We start from the raw sequence: 19965 nt of genomic DNA on the forward strand, positions 1-19965 counted from the left end.
ACTGGTCGTCACTGTAAGAGAGAGAGAGTCAGAGAGACATGAAGGAAGTACGTATGTGTTACATGGCCCCCTGCTGGATAAAGGCATATTTTGCATACATGCTGTTGATATAAGTATGTATGTGTGTGTGTGTGTGTGTGTGTGTGTGTGTGTGTGTGTGTGTGTGTGTGTGTGTGTGTGCACGCAAAGTGTGTTTCCACATGCTATCTCTCAGTAGTCCCTCTGTCTAGATAGGTGCTGTTGTTCTCCTTAACCCTCTGTCCCTTCCAGGCGGTGTCTTCTTTGTCCAGGAGAGCTTTGCCCTGCAACACGCCTCCGCCATCTTTGAGTGGCTCTTCTGCATCATCATCATGCTCTTCTTTGGGACCTTTGCCTTTGAGTTTGGGGACATGTCCGGCGATACCCTTATGGTGCTGGCCAGAGGGGGTGTCCAGGGCTTTTCCAGCAGTGACCACAAGGCCGAGGAGGCAGGAGGGCCCAACCACCACTACCAACCAGATGGCATAGCAATGCTGTAGGCCTATCAAAGGCAGGCTTCTGTGCCCACTGACCAATCACAAACAGGGTTGGAGTGGGAAGAGTGGATCACTGACCAATCATAGACCACCAAAGGGCATGAGGACGACGCACCCTCCAAATGGACTTGCTCGGTATTGCACATAGCTAAAGCACCCAAAGCTTTTCTAACCATTGACCAAAGACTAATATCATGTTATTGCCATATTTGCACTGCGTTGCAGTAGACAGTACAGGGTGGATTGCAAACATATGTTACAAGTGCCTTTTGGAAGGAACACAGGCAGGTGCACACACACACACACCTTCCCTGTCTTTTCCTTTCATCATTACGTAATCACTCTTGATTACGAGAACTTGTTCGCTTGCCGTGTATCAGATCCAATGTCTTGATTGAGTGCCTGAAAAATCTTTAATGACTAAGCAGAATATGGCTGGGTCAGTACCTGTGTTATTATGTTTGGCCATTCAGACACTGAACTCTGCATCGCATTGTTTCTACTCAGGAAAATCTGTTACATCACCAGCTGTTCAGTGCCTTTTAACAGGAACTTAAAGGGAAGTTAAAGTCAAACAAAAGAGGAATTGTTGTTTTCTGTGCTCAGAGATATTTGTTTTATATCAGAGGTTTGATTGTTCTATTGTCTGAAATATAAGCAAATAGGGTAAAGGGAGGTTCTGTTCGGGTGCAGTGACCCTTGTTGTTTCATTTTGTGAGGGACTATGTATGCGAAAGGAGTCTGAAAACCTTTATTTGGTGTTGTGTGTTACGCATTGAAACCAGTAGAGGGCCCCCCGATCCATGGTTTTGTTGCAGTGTCATCCGATGCAGAGAAAGTGTTACAGTGAGAAAGAAAGCAAACCAGAGAAGTGAATCACTTTGAACGTGTATCCTTGTACCAAATTGATGACAAGAAGAAGAAATGTTAATACAAACATGTTATTTTATGTATGCTGTTCAATTCTTCAGGTATTAATGCAAATATAGACACATTTTTTACTTGATCTAAATCTGTCTATTTATCGTCTAGAACCTGTCTTCCATCTAGTCATTGTTTCATGCCAATCGGATCAATTGCTGTTCAAGCAGGCAGAGATACAAAAAGTATCACACCGGCTATGACAATTAGCGTTTTGAAAGTTCCATATCTTGAAAACTTGATTTCTGACATGCAAGGCATTTTGGGACTGTGTCAACAGTGGACTAATGAAACAAATACCAAGAGATAGTTTGAGTGGATTATTACTTTAAGGTGAGCATTATTAATGCACCAGCAAAGAATAAAACCCTTTTCTGAGAATGAACTCTTATAGAGACTGATGAAAAGACGTATACATTTCATGTTTTATTGTTCAAAACCCTATTTACATTTTCCTGTTATCTATTGACAAACTGTATATGAAGGATTTGAGTCCATCTGGTTTCCGAGCAGTTACAGTAATGCAAGAGAGATGGTTATGTAGATGACGAGGCAAGCGGGACAAGGTAACAGCACTGGCACAACATTCTCAGTAGTTTTTTTCTACATTGAACCAAAATGTGGCGGCATACCATTTTACTCTAAAACCTTCACGCTCAGAAAAAGCTAGCCCTGCCTCTGGTAATATCTCTACAATAAAAGCGTTCTAACATAAAAGCATGTAGAAGTCGTGTATCTTTCAAAGAGATTTTGTGTATTTGTGCCTTGATTTGAACGAAGTTTCACAAAGCACTCAACTATACTCTTGAACCTCTAATTGATCAACTTTACTTGAAAACCCTTCCCTGAATTTTGTTAGAAAAAGTTTGGATAAAAGGAATTAAGAATGAACACCACTTCACATGTCAATCACAGCATGTCAAATAGAGTGTAGTTAACAGATGTTCTTTGATGGTATCAATTAGTATTAAAAGACCCAGTGCAGTCAAAATAGTTTTCTGTGTTTTGTATCATATTGTTGAAAATACAGTTGAAAATACAATACTCTCTGCCAATAACAGTAATTTTTCAGGATGCATATCCTTTCCCATTAGGCCCCTCCAATTAGGTCCCTCACTCAGACCACTGTTTTTTGCACACAAAAAAAGCTATTTGACCATTTTAATTTGAACTACTATAGTAAGGTGTTTAATTGTTACCCACATTCTTTTTGATATTGAGATAATAATAAAAAACAGCTGCATTGGGCCTTAAAGTAACTGCCACGTAAAGTATGGATATTCTACCTGTAGATTTGGTCATTTGCTTAATAACAACAGGCGGTTTTAGCGGTTACAACAGGACAAGTGGAGTTAACCCAATTTCTTTTTTATCCAGCTTAATGTTTTAGGCATTACTGAAAACAAACAAAAATGAAAACTGCACCAAAAAGGTGGTTGTGTTTGTGAGACAAGCCACATGTATGGGGGTGTGTAGTATATGTTAAAAACACTTTGAAAATGCCATACAGCCATCTCACATATCTGATGACCATTGAGGTCATAGCCACCGCCCCTTATCTTGTGACCGAGATGTTTGGGTTTTCAGTTTTCAGCCAAAGAGAGAGCGAGAGAGAGTACACTCCCCCTTACTCCAACCTTGCCCACCCTCCCCTGTACCCCTAACAGCTGCCAGCATGGCTGTCGCGTACTGGTCAACATAGACAGCTGCCCATGTCACCGTTGCCCGTTGCCTACCGCACCACACACTAGAAGTTGAGGTTCTTGGCCACCTCCCAGGGAAACTCCTTCCTGCCAAAGTGGCCGTAGCAGGCCGTCTTCTGATAGATGGGCCTTTTCAGGTCCAGGTCTCTGTGGACAAATATCCAGCAAGGCATTCCAGTCAAATCCTATTGCTGCCACTTAGTGTTGACGACAGGGAATATTTACATACACACGAGCACACAAGACTAGAACAATAAGATTTTCTTAGCATGTGACCTGATCAGGAAAAACTCTGGAACCTATTTGCTGCTTATAACTAAGGCCCAGAATTTCTCATGGCCTGGTTGCGTGATCAGGAAAAACTCTGGAACCTATTTGCTGCTTATAACTAAGGCCCAGAATTTCTCATGGCCTGGTTGCGTGATCAGGAAAAACTCTGGAACCTATTTGCTGCTTATAACTAAGGCCCAGAATTTCTCATGGCCTGGTTGCGTGATCAGGAAAAACTCTGGAACCTATTTGCTGCTTATAACTAAGGCCCAGAATTTCTCATGGCCTGGTTGCGTGATCAGGAAAAACTTTCTGTATGACTGAGGGGAAATTGACAAGAATATTGTCCCACCTGACAATGACCCCAGGCCGGAGGTCAAAGTTCTTGTTGACAATATGCAGCAGCTCCTTCTCACTCTTCTGGGAGGACCCATAGGTGAACAGGGAAATAGACAATGGTGCTGCCACTCCAATGGCATAGGACACCTGGATCACAAACACGCACAGGATATCAACTCCTCAGTTCCAATAGAAATAACTGGCATTGTTTACTTCGGTTCGGTTGACAGTGTCCAAAGGTTTAGAGAAGTATACGGTTGAATCTCTCACCTGCACCAGCACCCTCCTGCACAGATTGGACTTGACCAGGGACTTGGCGACCCAGCGTGCGGCGTAGGCGGCAGACCGGTCCACCTTGGTGTAGTCCTTACCAGAGAAGGCCCCGCCACCGTGGGCACCCCAGCCACCATATGTGTCCACAATGATCTTTCTACCGGTTACCCCAGCATCACCCTTTCATAAACAGAGATGTGTGAATGTTTGAAAGCGGACAAAGACTACAGGTTGTATCCTTCACGCATATGAAATGATGAACTTGTCATCAATAAAATAAAATGATTCATTCAGATACTTTGCGTGTTGACAGGCTGTGGATTCTACACGGATCACCACCCAGACACTACAAAGACCCAACCATCCTTTGTAACTGAGCTGCTGGAGAGGAAGGAACTCTTACTGATAACTTGAAGTGAACTGGAAGTAGATAAAGTAAGGTCAAGAAGATCTCCTCAGTGGAGGGAGGAACAGCCACCTTGGCTTAAAGAGGTGAGGGGGCGGCAGGTAGCCTAGTGGTTGAGAGCGTTGGGCCAGTAACCGGACGGTCGCTGGCTCGAATCCCCGAGCTGACTAGGTGAAAAATCTGCCGATATGCCCTTGAGCAAGGCATTTAACCCTAAATTGGATAAGAGCATCTGCTAAATAACTAAAATGTAAAAAAACCTATGTGGCCTCTAATAGCTCAACCGGGATTGTTAGAACCTAACAAATGGGACCATGATAATGGTTACCTGGGGCCCGCCAATCACAAAGCGTCCGCTGGGCTGCAGGTGATAGATGGTGTTGTCGTCCAGGTACCTGGCCGGCACAACGGCCTTGATGACCTTCTCCTTCAGTATCTCCTTCTGCTCTTCCAGGCTCACGTAGTCGTCGTGCTGCACTGAGATGACCACTGTGTGAACTCTACGAGGGATCACCGCCCCGTTCTCCTGGGTGTAGTGAACTGTCACCTAGAGAGAAGGGGCGTGAGGGGAGAGTTTTCCAGCACTAACACACCTTTAAAATAATATCTAATCAAATGACTAATCTTCATTCTGAGCCATACTTACTTATATCAGGTGTTACTGTTGGGCTGGAACAAAAGCCTGAGAACTGCGATAAAATCATTGTGTTGGGGGATTTTAATATTCATGTTGACAAAGAATCTGACTACAAGGCCATTGAATTTATTAATATTTTGAGCTCTATGGACTTTATCCAACTTGGTGCTGGGCCCACCCATAACCACCCCCATACTCTGGACCTGGTTATTACCAAGGGGCTTTCTACTGACATATCTTCTATTGTTGATGTTACTTTATCTGATAACCACTGTATTTTTTACAACCTTGTTGCCCATAGCACAGGGTATTACTGAATGCATTATTAAGAAACATTATTTTACCTCTGAAGTTGCCACAGATTTTATTGAGTGTATGAACAATACTCCTCCACCTATTCTGCCTTCCTCTTGTGATAACTTTAATAGCAAATTAAGGGCAACCATTGATGCCATAGTTCCAGTTAAGTTGAAAAAGGACACATCCAAACGCAGCCCCTCGGATGAGTGAGGAAACTAATCAATTAAAGAGAAATTACAGGAAGGCAGAGCGCAAGTGGAGAAATTCAAAGTTGCATGTCCATTATGATACTCTGAGAGAGCAACTTGGCACATACAGTACCAGTCAAAGGTTTGGACACACCTATTCATTCAAGGGTTTTTCTTTATTTTTACTATTTTCTACATCGTAGAATAATAGTGAAGACATCAAAACTATAAAATAACACATATGGAATCATTTAGCAATCAGAAAAGTGTTAAACAAATCTAAATCTATTTTATTTTTGAGATTCTTCAAAGTAGCCACCCTTTGCCTTGATGACAGTGTTGCACACTCTTGGCATTCTCTCAACCAGCTTCATGAGGTAGTCACCTGGAATGCATTTCAATTAACAGGTGTCCCTTGTTAAAAGTTAATTTGTGGAATTTATTTCCTTCTTAAAAGCATTTGAGCCAATCAATTGTGTTGTGATCAAGTAGGGGTGGTATACAGAAGATAGCCCTATTTGGTAAAATACCAAGTCCGTATTATGGCAAGAACAGCTCAAGTAAGCAAAGAGAAACAACAGACCATCATTACTTTAAGACATGAAGGTCAGTAAATACAGAAAATTTCAAGAACTTTGAAAACGCTTTGATGAAACTGCCTCTCACAAGGACCGCCACAGGAAAGGAAGACCCAGAGTTACCTCTGCTGCAGAGGATAACTTCATTAGAGTTACCAGCCTCAGAAATTGCAGCCCAAATAAATGCTTCACAGAGTTCAAGTAACAGACACATCTCAACATCAACTGTTCAGAGGAGACTGCGTGAATCAGGGCTTCATGGTCAAATTTACCAAGAAGGAGAGTGATGGAGTGCTGCATCAGATGACCTGGCCTCCACAATCACCCGACCTCAACCCAATTGAGATGGTTTGGGATGAGTTGGACCACAGAGTGAAGGAAAAGCATCCAACAAGTGCTCAGCATATGTGGGAACTCCTTCAAGACTGTTGGAAAAGCATTCCAGCTGAAGCTGGTTGAGAAAATGCCAAGAGTGTGCAACTGTTGTTCTACGAAGCAAGTGACAAATAAAATTAGATTTGATAGATCTCCTGCGCCAAGATGAAATGTGCCACATTCACTTTCGTCGCCACTGAACCCCTGGAACTCCAAATAGCACCTTGAGAGAGTTCTCAGATTTGAAAAAAAAAACACTTTAGTGCTGGAGCTTTTCCCAAGGGCCCCTGTGGGACAGATGGACAACGGTCTCCCCTAAAGACCAATGAGAGTTGTCCATGGGAAGATGGGGGAGGAGAGTAAAACAGACCACGGAAGAGTCCAGGCCTCGGAATCCATGTTCTCAATGTCATCATGGTCACGGTATAAACCAATATCTATGACTGGGTTCAGTGTAAACACAAGAATAGCTTCCAGTCCATTTGACAATCACCTTGACTTGTGAGGATGTGCACATGATTGTGTGTGTGTGTGTGTGTGTGTGTGTGTGTGTGTGTGTGTGTGTGTGTGTGTGTGTGTGTGTGTGTGTGTGTGTGTGTGTGTGTGTGTTTATTAAAGACTGGATATTGGAAAGCAAGGGACAGTGGGTCTCCAAAAAAGGTGAGCTCCTGTTGCTTTGAGAGGGTTCATGTTCAATGGCCATTTATGAAAACACCTAACTGATGTATAATGGAATGATAACAAGGATCGGCTCCAGGCTCGTCAGTCAGAACATAACCAGGGATGGTCAAAAATGACAAAATACCGGAAAGATCAATGTATCATAATAAACTACAAAATACTTGTATTTTGAAATGTATTTAATTAAAATACATGTATTTGTATGTTAAAATACACAAATACATTTGCAATTAAATGGCCAGAACAGCAACAACTTTCTCAGTAATGTCTACTGAAACCTTTGACTTGCTATGACTGTGAAATGTTGTTGTTTATCTGCCTTAGTTGAATGCACTCACCGTAAGTTACTTTGTACAGTATAATAGTGTCTGCTAAATAACCAAAATGTATATGTGAAAATGAACATATCAAAATGAACTGCAAAGCAATGTCATATCTGGGGGATACTATTTATCCTGGCCTTATAATGTCATTCTCCTTAAACCTGGGGGTTTTTCTGTATCCCTTTAGAGCAGAGCTCATTCAAGTAATACACAGCATGCTTTGCAATTGTCCATTTTTACACACACATTTATATTTAGTTAATTTTGCAGATGGTCTTATCACACCATAGTGCTATCAAACTTCTGATACCAATCATGGGTGAAAGGGGGGCCACAAAATGGTGAACCTCTGAAAAAACTGTATAGAAAAGTATTTTGTAAATACAAATTACAGCTCTCGAAAGTATCTTGTTACAAAATACATTGGAGTGTAGTTCAGCCCATGGTAATACATTTGGCAACATACTCAAAAGTTATTGAGATGCATATTTCAAATACATGGATCCGAAATACTGCCCATCTTTGAGCTTAACCATCATCATACCTGTGTCTTGGAGTCAGGGCGGAGCCAGGGGACAGTGCCGTTCCGCCTCAATTCAGCCATCTTGGCATTGAGTTTGTGGGCGAGGACGATGGTGAGAGGCATGCACTCCTCGGTCTCATCAGTGGCATAGCCAAACATCAGACCCTGCAAACCAAGCCCAGGCAGTTTAGAATGACATCACCTCACACACCTAACACCTCAGACCCCAATTGTTGAAGGATCTGTTTAATCACCTGGTCTCCTGCTCCAATGTCACTCTCCATCCGGTCAATGTGAACTCCCTGGGCGATGTCAGGGGACTGCTGCTCCAGAGCCACCAGCACGTTACAGGTCTTATAGTCAAAACCTGAGGGGAGTGAAACATGACATGCAATAACTGCCATGTGGGCCGGATTTAACTAACTTAATCTGGCCCTGCATGGGTGGTGGGGGGGGGGGTATGTTGTGCACACCTGGGCTATGACAACTCATGATGAAAAGAAAAGGGTAGTGGGAGAGCAATGTCATATATACTAGGGTAGAGGAAATTATTTATCCAAGTCCAATATTACCTTTATCTGAGTTGTCATAGCCGATTTGCCTGATGGTATCCCTCACAATCGTCTGGTAGTCCACGTTGGCCCGAGATGTAATCTCCCCGCAGAGTAGCACCATGCCGGTCTTACACACAGTCTCTGTTCACAACACACAATGGTTAGAATGTTGACCATATGCCTGATGATCATACAACGAGTGTACAAAACATTAGGACACCTTTTTGCACCCCCTTTTTGTCCTCAGAACAGCCTCAGCATGGACTCTACAAGGTGTAGACGTTGACTCCAATGCTTCCCACAGTTGTGTCAAGTTGGCTGGATGTCCTTTGGGTGGTGGACCATTCATGATACCACAGGAGGACTGGATTGTGGTAATGGCTGGAGCAGAATGAGTGGAAGGGTTTAAATACATCAAACACATGGTTTCCATGTGTTTGATGCCATTCCATTAGCTCTGTTCCAGCCATTATTAAGGGCCGTCCTCCCCTCAGCAGCCGCCACTGCTTGATGCACACGAGAAGCCGTTGAGCCTGAAAAGCCCAGCAGCGTTGCAATTCTTGACAGAAACCGGTACGCCTGACACCTACTACCATACCCATAAACCTTGTCTTGCCCATTCACCCTCTGAATGGCACACATACACAATCCATGTCTCTACTGTCTTAAGGCTTAAAAATCCTTCTTTAACCTGTCTCCTCCCCATCATCTACACGGATTGAAGTGGATTTAACAGGTGACATCAATAAGGGATTATAGCTTTCACTTGGATTCACCTGGTCAGTCTATGTCATGTTCATAATGTTTTGTACACTCAGTGTACATTTTACTGAAAAGAGTATAACATTTTGAGATAGACGGTCCGTCGTTTCAGTAAATAATCCATGCTCAGGCCAAAGACTGAAGAACTTCAACAGCATCTGGGTCTGTATGAATCAAGCGTCTCAAAATAGAAGCGCTCATATTCATTGTGAACTTTTAGCCAAAGGTGATCCTAGATCAGCACTCCTCCTACTCTGAGACGCTCAATATAGGTGTAGGATCGTAATTTGAGCAGGTTTGCTACAGCAGGAAAATAATCCTGCACCAACAGGAAATGTGATTTATTGTGTGGATTATAATGATAATTTTTGTAGAGGGTTGATACATTTTTTAATTCTGAAAAGTGGGAATTATAAACTTCAGAAGCCTTTTTAAACCTCAAATACACTGCATGTGTTAAATGTTCTGCATTGCAGGAAAGGTTCTCCTGCAAAAAGGTGATCAAGTTCTACATCGGTACGTCCCTGATCAAAGGCTGAGAAGTTTGACCTCTGCTGCTATATAGAGGTGAGATGTTCTCCTCAACTCACCACAGGCCACCTTGGCATCTGGATCCTGCTTCAGGTGAGCATCCAGCACAGCGTCACTGATCTGGTCACATATCTTATCTGGGAAAATAATGTTGTAACGTCATTAATTTGTCAATGTCAACAATGTAGCCTTGACTCTGCTTGCATAATTGTTTGGTAATGCAACGGGATGTAGATTATTAATAAATCCGGGAGTGTATTTGGGGGATTAGCCTGATAGGAAGTCAAACCTGGGTAACTGTGGCTGTCAGTCCAACACCTTAACCGCTACACCAAGAGGTCCAAAACTCTTGATCAGGTTGCTACTGTAGGTGTTGTACAGAAAGTATTCATACCCCTTGATTTACAGTGCATTCGGAAAGTATTCAGACCCATTCCCTTTATCCACATTTTGTTACGTTACAAACTTATTCTAAAATTGATTTTTTTTAAAGAACACACAATACCCCGTAATACACACAATACCCCGCAATGACAAAGCAAGAAAATGTTGTTGTTTTTTGTTGCAAATGTATTAAAAATTCAAAACAGAAATACCTTATTTACATAAGAACTCAGACCCTTTGCTATGAGAGTCAAAATTGAACTCAGGTGCATCCTGTTTCCATTGATCATCCTTGATGTTTCTACAACTTGATTGGAGTCCACCTGTGGTAAATTAAATTGATGGGACATGATTTGGAAAGGCAAACACCTGTCTATATAAGGTCCCACAGTTGACAGTGCATGTCAGAGCAAAAACCAATCCATGAGGTCGAAGGAATTGTCCATCTCTGCAACACTCCAATCAGGCCTTCGTGGTAGAGTGGCCAGACAGAAGCCACTCCTCAGTAAAAGGCACATGACAGCCCGTTTGGTTTGCCAGAAGGCACATAAAGGACTCTCAGACCATGAGAAACAAGATTCTCTGGTCTGATGAAACCAAGATTGAACTCTTTGGCCTGAATGCCAAGCATCACGTCTGGAGGAAACCTGGCACCATCCCTACGGTGAAGAATTGTGGTGGCAGCATCATGCTGTGGGGATGTTTTTCAGCGGCAGGGACTTGGAGACTAGTCAGGATCGAGGGAAAGATAAACAGGACCCCATTAACATCGACGGGGATGTAGTGGAGCGGGTCGAGAGTGTCAAGTTCCTTAGTGTCCACATCACCAACAAACTATTATAGTCCAAACACACAAAGACAGTCGTGAAGAGGGCACAACAAAACCTATTCCCCCTCAGGAGACTGAAAAGATTTGGCATGGGCACACAGATCCTCAAAATGTTCTACAGATGCACTATCGAGAGCATCCTGACCAGTTGCATCACCGCCTGGCATGGCAACTGCTCGGCAGCTGACCGTAAGGCGCTACAGAGGGTAGTGCGTACGGCCCAGTACATCACTGGGGCCAAGCTTCGTGCCATCCAGGATCTATATAAAAGTCGGTGTCAGAGGAAAGCCCATAAAATTGTCAAAGAGTCATAGACCCAAGTCATAGACTGTTTTCTCTGCTACCGCACGGCAAGCGGTACCAGAGCACCATGTCTAGGACCAAAAGGCTCCTTAACAGCTTCTACCCCCAAGCCATAAGACTGCTGAACAATTAATCTAATGGCCACTGGACTATTTACATTGACCCCCCTTTGTACACTGCTGCTACTCGCTGTTTATTATCTATGCATAGTAACTTCACCCCTACCTACATGTACAAATGACCTCAACTAACCTTTGCCCCCGCACACATGGATTAAACAAGCGCACAGTCAATAACACAATAGAAAAAAAGAAAGTCTATATACAGTGTGTGCAAATGGCGTGAGGAGGTAAGGCAATGAATAGGCCATAGTAGCGAAGTAATTACAATTCAGCAAATTAACACTGGAGTGATAGATGAGCAGATGGTGATGTGCAAGTAGAAATACTGGTGTGCAAAACAGCAGAAAAGTAAATAAAAAAATATGGGGATGAGGTAGGAAGATTGGGTGTGTAACGGCAGATTTCCTCTTCGTCTGAAGAGGAGTAAGGATCGGACCAAGATGCAGCGTAGTAAGTGTTCATGACGATTTATTAAAAACGAACTGAACACTGAAATACAAAACAATAAACGATGTGATGAAAAACGAAAACCGAAACAGTACCGTGTGGCGACAAACACTCTCACGGAAACAAACACCCACAAACCAACAGTGAAACCCAGGCTACCTAAGTATGATTCTCAATCAGAGACAACTAACGACACCTGCCTCTGATTGAGAACCATACTAAGCCGAAACAGAAACCAAACATAGAAAAACAAACATAGACTGCCCACCCCAACTCGTGCCCTGACCTTACTAAATAAAGACAAAACAAAGAAAATAAAGGTCAGAACGTGACAGGGTGGTTATTTAAAGATGTACAGCTGCAGCGATCGGTTAGCTGCTCAGATAGCTAATGTTTAAAGTTAGTGAGGAAAATATAAGTCTCCAGCTTCAGCAATATTTGCAATTCGTTACAGTCATTGGCAGCAGAGAACTGGAAGGAAAGGCGGCCAAAGGAGGTATTGGCTTTGGGGATGACCAGTGAGATATACCAGCTGGAGCGCGTACTACGGGCGGGTGTTGTTATCGTGACCAGTGAGCTGAGATAAGGCGGAGCTTTACCTAGCATAGACTTATAGATGACCTGGAGCCAGTGGGTCTGGCGACGAATATGTAGCGAGGACCAGCCGTTTAGAGCATACAGGTCGCAGTGGTGGGTGGTATAAGGGGCTTTGGTGACAAAACAGATGGCACTGTGATAGACTGCATCCAGTTTGTTGAGTAGAGTGTTGGAAGCTATTTTGTAAATGACATCGCTGAAGTCGAGGATCAGTAGGAGAGTCAGTTTTACGAAGGTATTTTTGGAGGCGTGAGTGAAGGAGGCTTTGTTGCGAAACAGGAAGCCAATTTTAGATTTAATTTTGGATTGGAGATGTTTAATATGAGTCTGGAAGGAGAGTCTAGCCAGACACCTAGGTATTTGTAGTTGTCCACATATTCTAATTCAGTACCATATAGAGTAGTGATGCTAGTCGGGTGGGCGGGTGCGAGCAGCGAATGGTTCAAAAGCATGCATTTAGTTTTACTAGCATTTAAGAGCAGTTGGAGGCCATGGAAGGAGTGTTGTATGGCATTGAAGCTTGTTTGGAGGTTAGTTAACACAGTGTCCAAAGAAGGTCCAGATGTATACAGAATTGTGACATCTGCATAGAGGTGGATCAGGGAATCACCCACAGCTAGAGCGACATCGTTGATATATACAAAGAAAAGAGTCGGCCCGAGAATTGAACCATGCGGTACCCCCATAGAGACTGCAGAGGTCCGGACAACAGGCCCTCCGATTTGACACACTGAACTCTGTCTGAGAAGTAGTTGGTGAACCAGGCGAGGCGGTCATTTGAGAAACCAAAGCTGCTGAGTCTGCCGATAAGAATACTGTGATTGACAGAGTCTAAAGCCTTGGCCAGGTCGATGAAGACAGCTGCACAGTACTGTCTTTTATCGATGGCGGTTATGATATCGTTTAGTACCTTGAGCGTGGCTGAGATGCACCCGTGACCAGCTCGAAAACCGGATTGCACAGCGGAGAAGGTATGGTAGGGTTCGAAATGGTCAGTGATCTGTTTATTAACTTGGCTTTCGAAGACTTTAGAAAGGCAGGGCAGGATGGATATAGGTCTATTACAGTTTGGGTCTAGAGTGTCACCCCCTTTGAAGACGGAGATGACCGCGGCAGCTTTCCAATCTTTAGGGATCTCGGACGATAGGAAAGAGAGGTTGAACAGACTGGTAATAGGGGTTGCAACAATGGCGGCGGATAATTTTAGAAAGAGAGGGTCCAGATTGTCTAGCCCAGCTGATTTGTACGGGTCCAGGTTTTGCAGCTCTTTCAGAACATCTGCTATCTGGATTTGGTTGAAGGCGAAGCTGGGGAGGCTTAGACAAGTAGCTGAGGGGGTTGCGGAGCTGTTGGCCAGTGTTGGGGTAGCCAGGAGGAAATTATGGCCAGCCGTAAAGAAATGCTTGTTGAAATTCTCGATTATCGTGGATTTATCAGTGGTTACAGTGTTACCTAGCCTCAGTGCAGTGGGCAGCTGGGAGGAGGTGATCTTATTCTTCATGGACTTTACAGTGTCCCAAAACGTTTTGGAGTTAGAGTTACAGGATGCTAATTTCTGTTTGAAAAGGCTAGCCTTTGCTTTCCTGACTGACTGTGTGTATTGGTTCCTGACTTCCTGAAAAGTTGCATATCGCGGGGATTATTCGATGCTAGTGCAGTCCGCCATATGATGTTTTTGTGCTGGTCGAGGGCAGTCAGGTCTGGAGTGAACCAAGGGCTATATCTGTTCTTAGATCCACATTTTTTGAAAGGGGCATGCTTATTTTAGATGGTGAGGAAAGCACTTTTAAAGAACGACCAGGCATCATCTACTGACGGGATGAGGTCAATATCCTTCCAGGATACCCGGGCCAGGTCGATTAGAAAAGCCTGCTCGCAGAAGTGTTTTAGGGAGCGTTTGACAGTGAGGAGGAGTGGTCGTTTGACAGCGGACCCATAGCGGATGCAGGCAATGAGGCAGTGATCGCTGAGATCCTGATTGAGGTGTATTTGGAGGGCAAGTTGGTCTGAATAATATCTATGAGGGTGCCCATGTTTACAGATTTAGGGTTGTACCTGGTGGGTTCCTTGATAATTTGTGTAAGATTGAGGGCATCTAGCTTAGATTGTAGGACTGCCGGGGTGTTAAGCATATCCCAGTTTAGGTCACCTAACAGAGCGAACTCTGAAGATAGATGGGGGCAATCAATTTACATATGGTGTCCAGGGCACAGCTGGGAGCTGAGGGGGGGTCTATAACAGGCGGCAACAGTGAGAGCCTTATTTCTGGAGAGATTCATTTTTAAAATTAGAAGCTCGAACTGTTTGGGCATAGACCTGGAAAGTATGACAGAACTTTGCAGGCTATCTCTGGAGTAGATTGCAACTCCTCCCCCTTTGGCAGTTCTATCTTGATGGAAAATGTTGTAGTTCGGTATGGAAATCTCAGAATTCTCAGGTTTCCTAAGCCAGGATTCAGACACGGCTAGGACATCAGGGTTGGAGGAGTGTGCTAAAGCTGTGAGTAAAACAAACTTAGTGAGGAGGCTTCTGATGTTAACATGCATGAAACCAAGGTTTTTCGGTTACAGAAGTCAAGAAATGAGAGTGCCTGGGGACACGCAGGGCCTGGGTTAACCTCCACATCATCCGAGGAACAGAGGAGGAGTAGGACGGTACGGCTAAAGGCTATCAAAACCGGTCGTCTTGTGCGTTGGGGACAGAGAATAAAAGGAGCAGATTTCTGGGCGTGGTAAAACAGATTCAGGGCATAATGTACAGACAGGGGCATGGTGGGGTGCGGGTACAGTGGAGGTAAACCCAGGCACCAAGTGATGATAAGAGAGGTTGCATCTCTGGACGGGCTAGTTATGCTGGGTGAGGTCACCGCATGTGTGGGAGGTGGGACAAAGAAGGTATCTAAGGCATGTTGAGTGGGACAAGTAGCTCCGCAGTAAACTAAAACAATGATAACTATCCTAAACAACAGTGTACAAGGAATATTGACATTTGAGAGAGACATAAAGCAAGGCATAAAGCAATCACAAGTGTTGATTGGCAGAGCTAGCTAAGACAACAACGGGTAAGACAACAACAGCTAATCAGCTAAGACAACAACAGGTAAAATGTCGATGAATGGGCAGAGAGGATCGGTTAACTACACACAGGGCCTGAGTTCAAGGCTGGGGCCGACAGATAAACAAAAATAAACTAAATGGTGTACCGTGATTAATGAACAGTCCAGCAGGCATCAGCTATGTAGCCAAGTGATCATAGGGTGCAGTAGATGAAACAGGGAAGCCGTGGGGTAGTCGTTACTACGCTAGCACGCAGGAGACACAGCGTTTAAAGTTAGCAGGCCGGGGTAAGTAGAAGCGTCTGCTCCGACGTCCGGGAAAGGCAGGTTGAGTTACGTTGGCGGACCAGACGTGGTGGTACGGCGGGGCGCCGTGTCGACAAAGGGTCTTGGCCAGATGGCGAAAGAGGTATTGTAGTTGTACTTCATGTAAAGTAGATATTTCTGAATTTCATTTTCAATACATTTGCAAAAATGTCTAAAAACATGAAAGACTTGAAGATTGCTGTTAACCGTCACTCCCCATCTAATTTAAGAGAGCTTGAGAATATCTGCTAGGAAGAATGGGAAAAAATCCCCAAATCCAGATGTGCAAAGCTGATACAGACATACCCAAGATTATTCAAAGCTGTAATCACCACCGAAGGTGCATCTACAAAGTATTGACTCAGGGGTGTGAATACTTATGCTACTTGACCAAGCAAAAAGGCAGTACCTGCTCATTGCATGGAACTGAGAAAAATGGCTTTTATTTACCTTGGTCTCACAGTAACTTTATGCAGTTACTTCTAACATGACCCCCATTTTCTCCAAAACACAATACAATAGAGGTAGGATACGTGTCTACATGATTAAGCATGTAGCAAAAATGACATTAACTCATTTTCGAACAAATGAGCAGTTAGTGTCTTTTTGCTTGGTTGGGAGTATGTAAATGTAATATTTCTCTATTCGATTTTCAATAGATTTGCAAAAAAAAAATCTAAAAACATATTTTCACTTTGTCATTATGGGGTGTAGATGGGTAAGAAAAAAATCTTTAATAAATGTTGAATTCAGGCTGTAACACAACAGAATGTGGAATAAGTCAATGGGCATGAATACTTTCTGAAGACACTGTAACTGACCATAATGAGCCTCCTGAAGTTGATGAGGTAGTTTCCTGGCTTGACCTTTTGCTGCACATGGCAGAAGCCAAGTCAAGACCTAGATTATATTTCACCCTTCCGTCAGAGTACTACTCTTGGTTGGCTCATATTAGGTGCTCCAACCCTCGGAATAGCTTTAGTTCTGTTAATGCATACCTCTGTAGCGTGCTTTCCTCCCCGCCGGCAGTCAATATACACCACCATATATGTGCATATATCAACTTATTGTGTAAACTTCACAAGGAGGTTGAGTATTCAAACTATTTCATATTCACAATCATTTGTGTTCTATTCTTTGATTGATGTTGATATGCATTCATTTAAAGAGATATGAGATATTCAGTCTTCACCCATTATGTTTCTGGTTTTCTCCCATTTACACTGAACAAAAATATAAACGCAACAAGTAGTGTTAGCCCCATGATTCCTGAGCTGAAATAAAAAAATCCCAGAAATCATCCATACGCACAAAAAGCTTATTTCTCTCAAATATTGTGCACAAATTTGCACCTTTGTCCTGGGGACAATAAAAGGCCTCTCTAAAATGTGCAGTTTTGTCACACAACAAAATGCCACAGATGTCTTAAGTTTTGAGGGAGAGTGCAATTGGCATGCTGACTGCAGGAATGTCCACCAGAGCTGTTGCCAAATAATTTAATGTTCATTTCTCTACCAAAAGCCGCCTCCAACATCATTTTAGAGAATCTGTTAGTGCCTCCAACCGGCCTCACAACCGCAGGCCACGTGTATAGCATCGTGTGAGCGAGCAGTTTGCTGACGTTGTGAACAGTGTCCCATGGTGGCGGTGAGGTTATGGAATGGGCAGGCATAAACTAGGGACAATGAACACAATTGCATTTTAATGATGGCAATCTTAATGCACAGAGATACCGTGACGAGATCCAGAGGGGCATTGTCGTGCCAATGCTCTGCCGCCATCACCTCATGTTTCAGCATGATAATGCACAGCCCCATGTTGAAAGGATCTGTACACAATGCCTGGAAGCTGAAAATATCCCAATGCTTCCATGGCCTGCACACTCACCACTTGAGCATGTTTGGGATGCTCTGGATTGACGTGAATGGTAGCGTGTTCCAGTTCCCGCCAATATCCAGCAACTTCGCACAGCCATTGAAAAGGAGTGGGATAACATTCCACAGGCCACATTCAACAGCCTGTTCAACTCTACTTGAATGCAATGTCGCCCTGCATGAGGCAAATGGTGGTCACAGCAGATAGTGACTTGTTTTCTGATCCACGCGCCTACCTTTTTTTTTGAAAGGTATCTGTGACCAACAGAAATATCAAAACATGCATATCAAAACATGTATTAACCATGTGATGAGTGGAGTGTTTTTAACGTGAGACAACATGAGAGCATACCATAATTAGTGAGGGAAAGTGTGATACAGTAATTGATATGTGAGCAGATCAAGTTGTCTCTGAACACATTGTGACATTAAATGCAGAGAAGGTACTTGGCTATCATGAGGCAGGTGTTAGGGAATATGTTGCCTAAGTTGCATGCCACTGCTCCGGGTGTATGTGTAATTATGTGTGGAGCACAGGAGGTTGGTGGTTTCTATGTGTTTGATGCCATTCCATTCCATCCGTTCTAGCCATTATTATGAGCCATCCTTCCCTCAGCAGCCTCCTCTAGTTTGGAGTATACATCATACTATATTGAAGGGAGCAAGAAAGAGAGAGAGGGTGCTTTGGCAAGTATGTATCAATATTTATATTCATAATTACACATTCAGAGTAGCGGTTAGTATTGTAAGTACTGTCAGGAATATAGTAGGCCTACTGTATGTCAACAGAAGTGAAAGTATAATATACCACCGTCCCCTTCCATTTGCTTGACCCGTCCTACTGGAGTAACTGGGGAGTAACAGCAACACATGCATCCATAAATTGTCAATGGTATGTCTCTACAGCACCTCTGTAGCATGCTCCCTGTTTGATTGAATTGTGCAGGCATCCAATTCTACTGACAACTTCTGTACTTTCTCAATATGTTTTCTCTCAGTTTACATGGGGCAAACTCTTAGTGAATCCGCTCCTTTGTGTCTCCTCCTTCCGCTTCTTCCTGCATGGCATAAGCAACCATTCAAATACAAGTACAACTAATTCATAAAACCCATTGGTGTCACCGGTGGGATCTCGAAGAAGAAAACAAACGTTCTATTGATGCAGTGCATGACATTCTATGGTTCTGTTTCTGTTTCATGGGGACCATGCAAAGGCATAGTGGTGTTAGGGTGTCCAGACTAGAGCTGTCTACTCACCTGGGTGTCCTTCTCCCACAGACTCAGAGGTAAACATGAATGACCCATAGTGCTCAGAGTCATACAATCCGTCCACTGGCCCGTTCATTGTGATCTGAGCAGCTCAACGATGCAGAGGAAGTTAGAGTAGGCTAAAAAGCCTAAATAGAGAGATAACTATAGTAAATGACGGGTTGAGCAGAGAGGCTGCTGTACCAGCTACTGCGTCCTTCTACGCAAGAGGCTAAGAGAGAAAGAGGGAGGAGAGGGGGAATGTGGGAGACTTTACTGGAGCCACAACTTTCCTCTATATAAGGCAAGGACAACATACACACTCATGCACACACACTCATACACTCTCCGTGAAAGGGGGTGGGGGTCATGTGAACCGGCGGGTTAGACCATTCAGAAGAGGGAAAGAGGGAGAGAGGGATTACAATTTCCAGGATAAACTTGTTTTTAACTCCTCGTGTGCTGAGCAGCGGACCCTTCCATTCAACCACTGTCTTACTTGAGGTTTATTCAATGAATGCCCTGTTCATAGAAAGTCACCACATGGAGTGGTGTATTATATTACTGTGAAAAATGTATATTAATTTTATGGAGTGGCTTCTCCTGTCTTTCCCCCCCTATTCTCTCTCTTTTTGTCACAAGGGGCCCCTCACTTTCCTGGCGGGATCACTGTGCCTGTGTACACAGAGTCAGACCCGGTAGAGTTATAAGCCCAGCCCTGGCAGTAGCTGCTGGAATCCATGCTTCTAATGAAGACATGCCTGATTGAAACTAGGCACTATACAGCATGATGCAATGCATTCAGTTGAGCATTAAATGATGAACCATCAAATTATTTACATTTATTTTTTTAGAATGGACAAGAAGTGTTAAGGATAAAGCATTGCTTGTTTCTTAAAAAATTAAACATATGTTTGAGTT

At 43.5% G+C, this 19965-nt stretch overlaps 2 protein-coding genes across 2 annotated transcripts in view; one reads left to right on the forward strand and one right to left on the reverse strand.

The window, feature by feature from the left end:
• LOC115106505 (transmembrane protein 150A-like) overlaps positions 1-2086 on the forward strand; it is a 33889-nt gene extending 31803 nt beyond the window's left edge. The window contains exon 8 of the mRNA XM_029629303.2: positions 271-2086. Coding sequence (XP_029485163.1) covers positions 271-518 — 248 coding nt within the window. The 3' untranslated portion in view covers positions 519-2086. The remainder of the gene's footprint in view (positions 1-270) is intronic.
• LOC115106504 (S-adenosylmethionine synthase-like) lies at positions 1840-19328 on the reverse strand. The gene is made up of 9 exons (XM_029629302.2): positions 19054-19328; positions 9939-10016; positions 8605-8727; positions 8287-8399; positions 8054-8197; positions 4756-4974; positions 4019-4201; positions 3762-3895; positions 1840-3286 (listed from the first exon to the last, which is right to left on the reverse strand). The coding sequence occupies exons 1-9, from the start codon at positions 19139-19141 to the stop codon at positions 3184-3186; spliced, it is 1185 nt and encodes a 394-aa protein (XP_029485162.1). The 5' UTR covers positions 19142-19328; the 3' UTR covers positions 1840-3183.
• Between the last annotated feature and the right edge of the window lie 637 nt (positions 19329-19965).

The sequence above is a fragment of the Oncorhynchus nerka genome, linkage group LG23 (assembly GCF_034236695.1).
Source record: "Oncorhynchus nerka isolate Pitt River linkage group LG23, Oner_Uvic_2.0, whole genome shotgun sequence".
NCBI lineage: Eukaryota > Metazoa > Chordata > Actinopteri > Salmoniformes > Salmonidae > Oncorhynchus > Oncorhynchus nerka.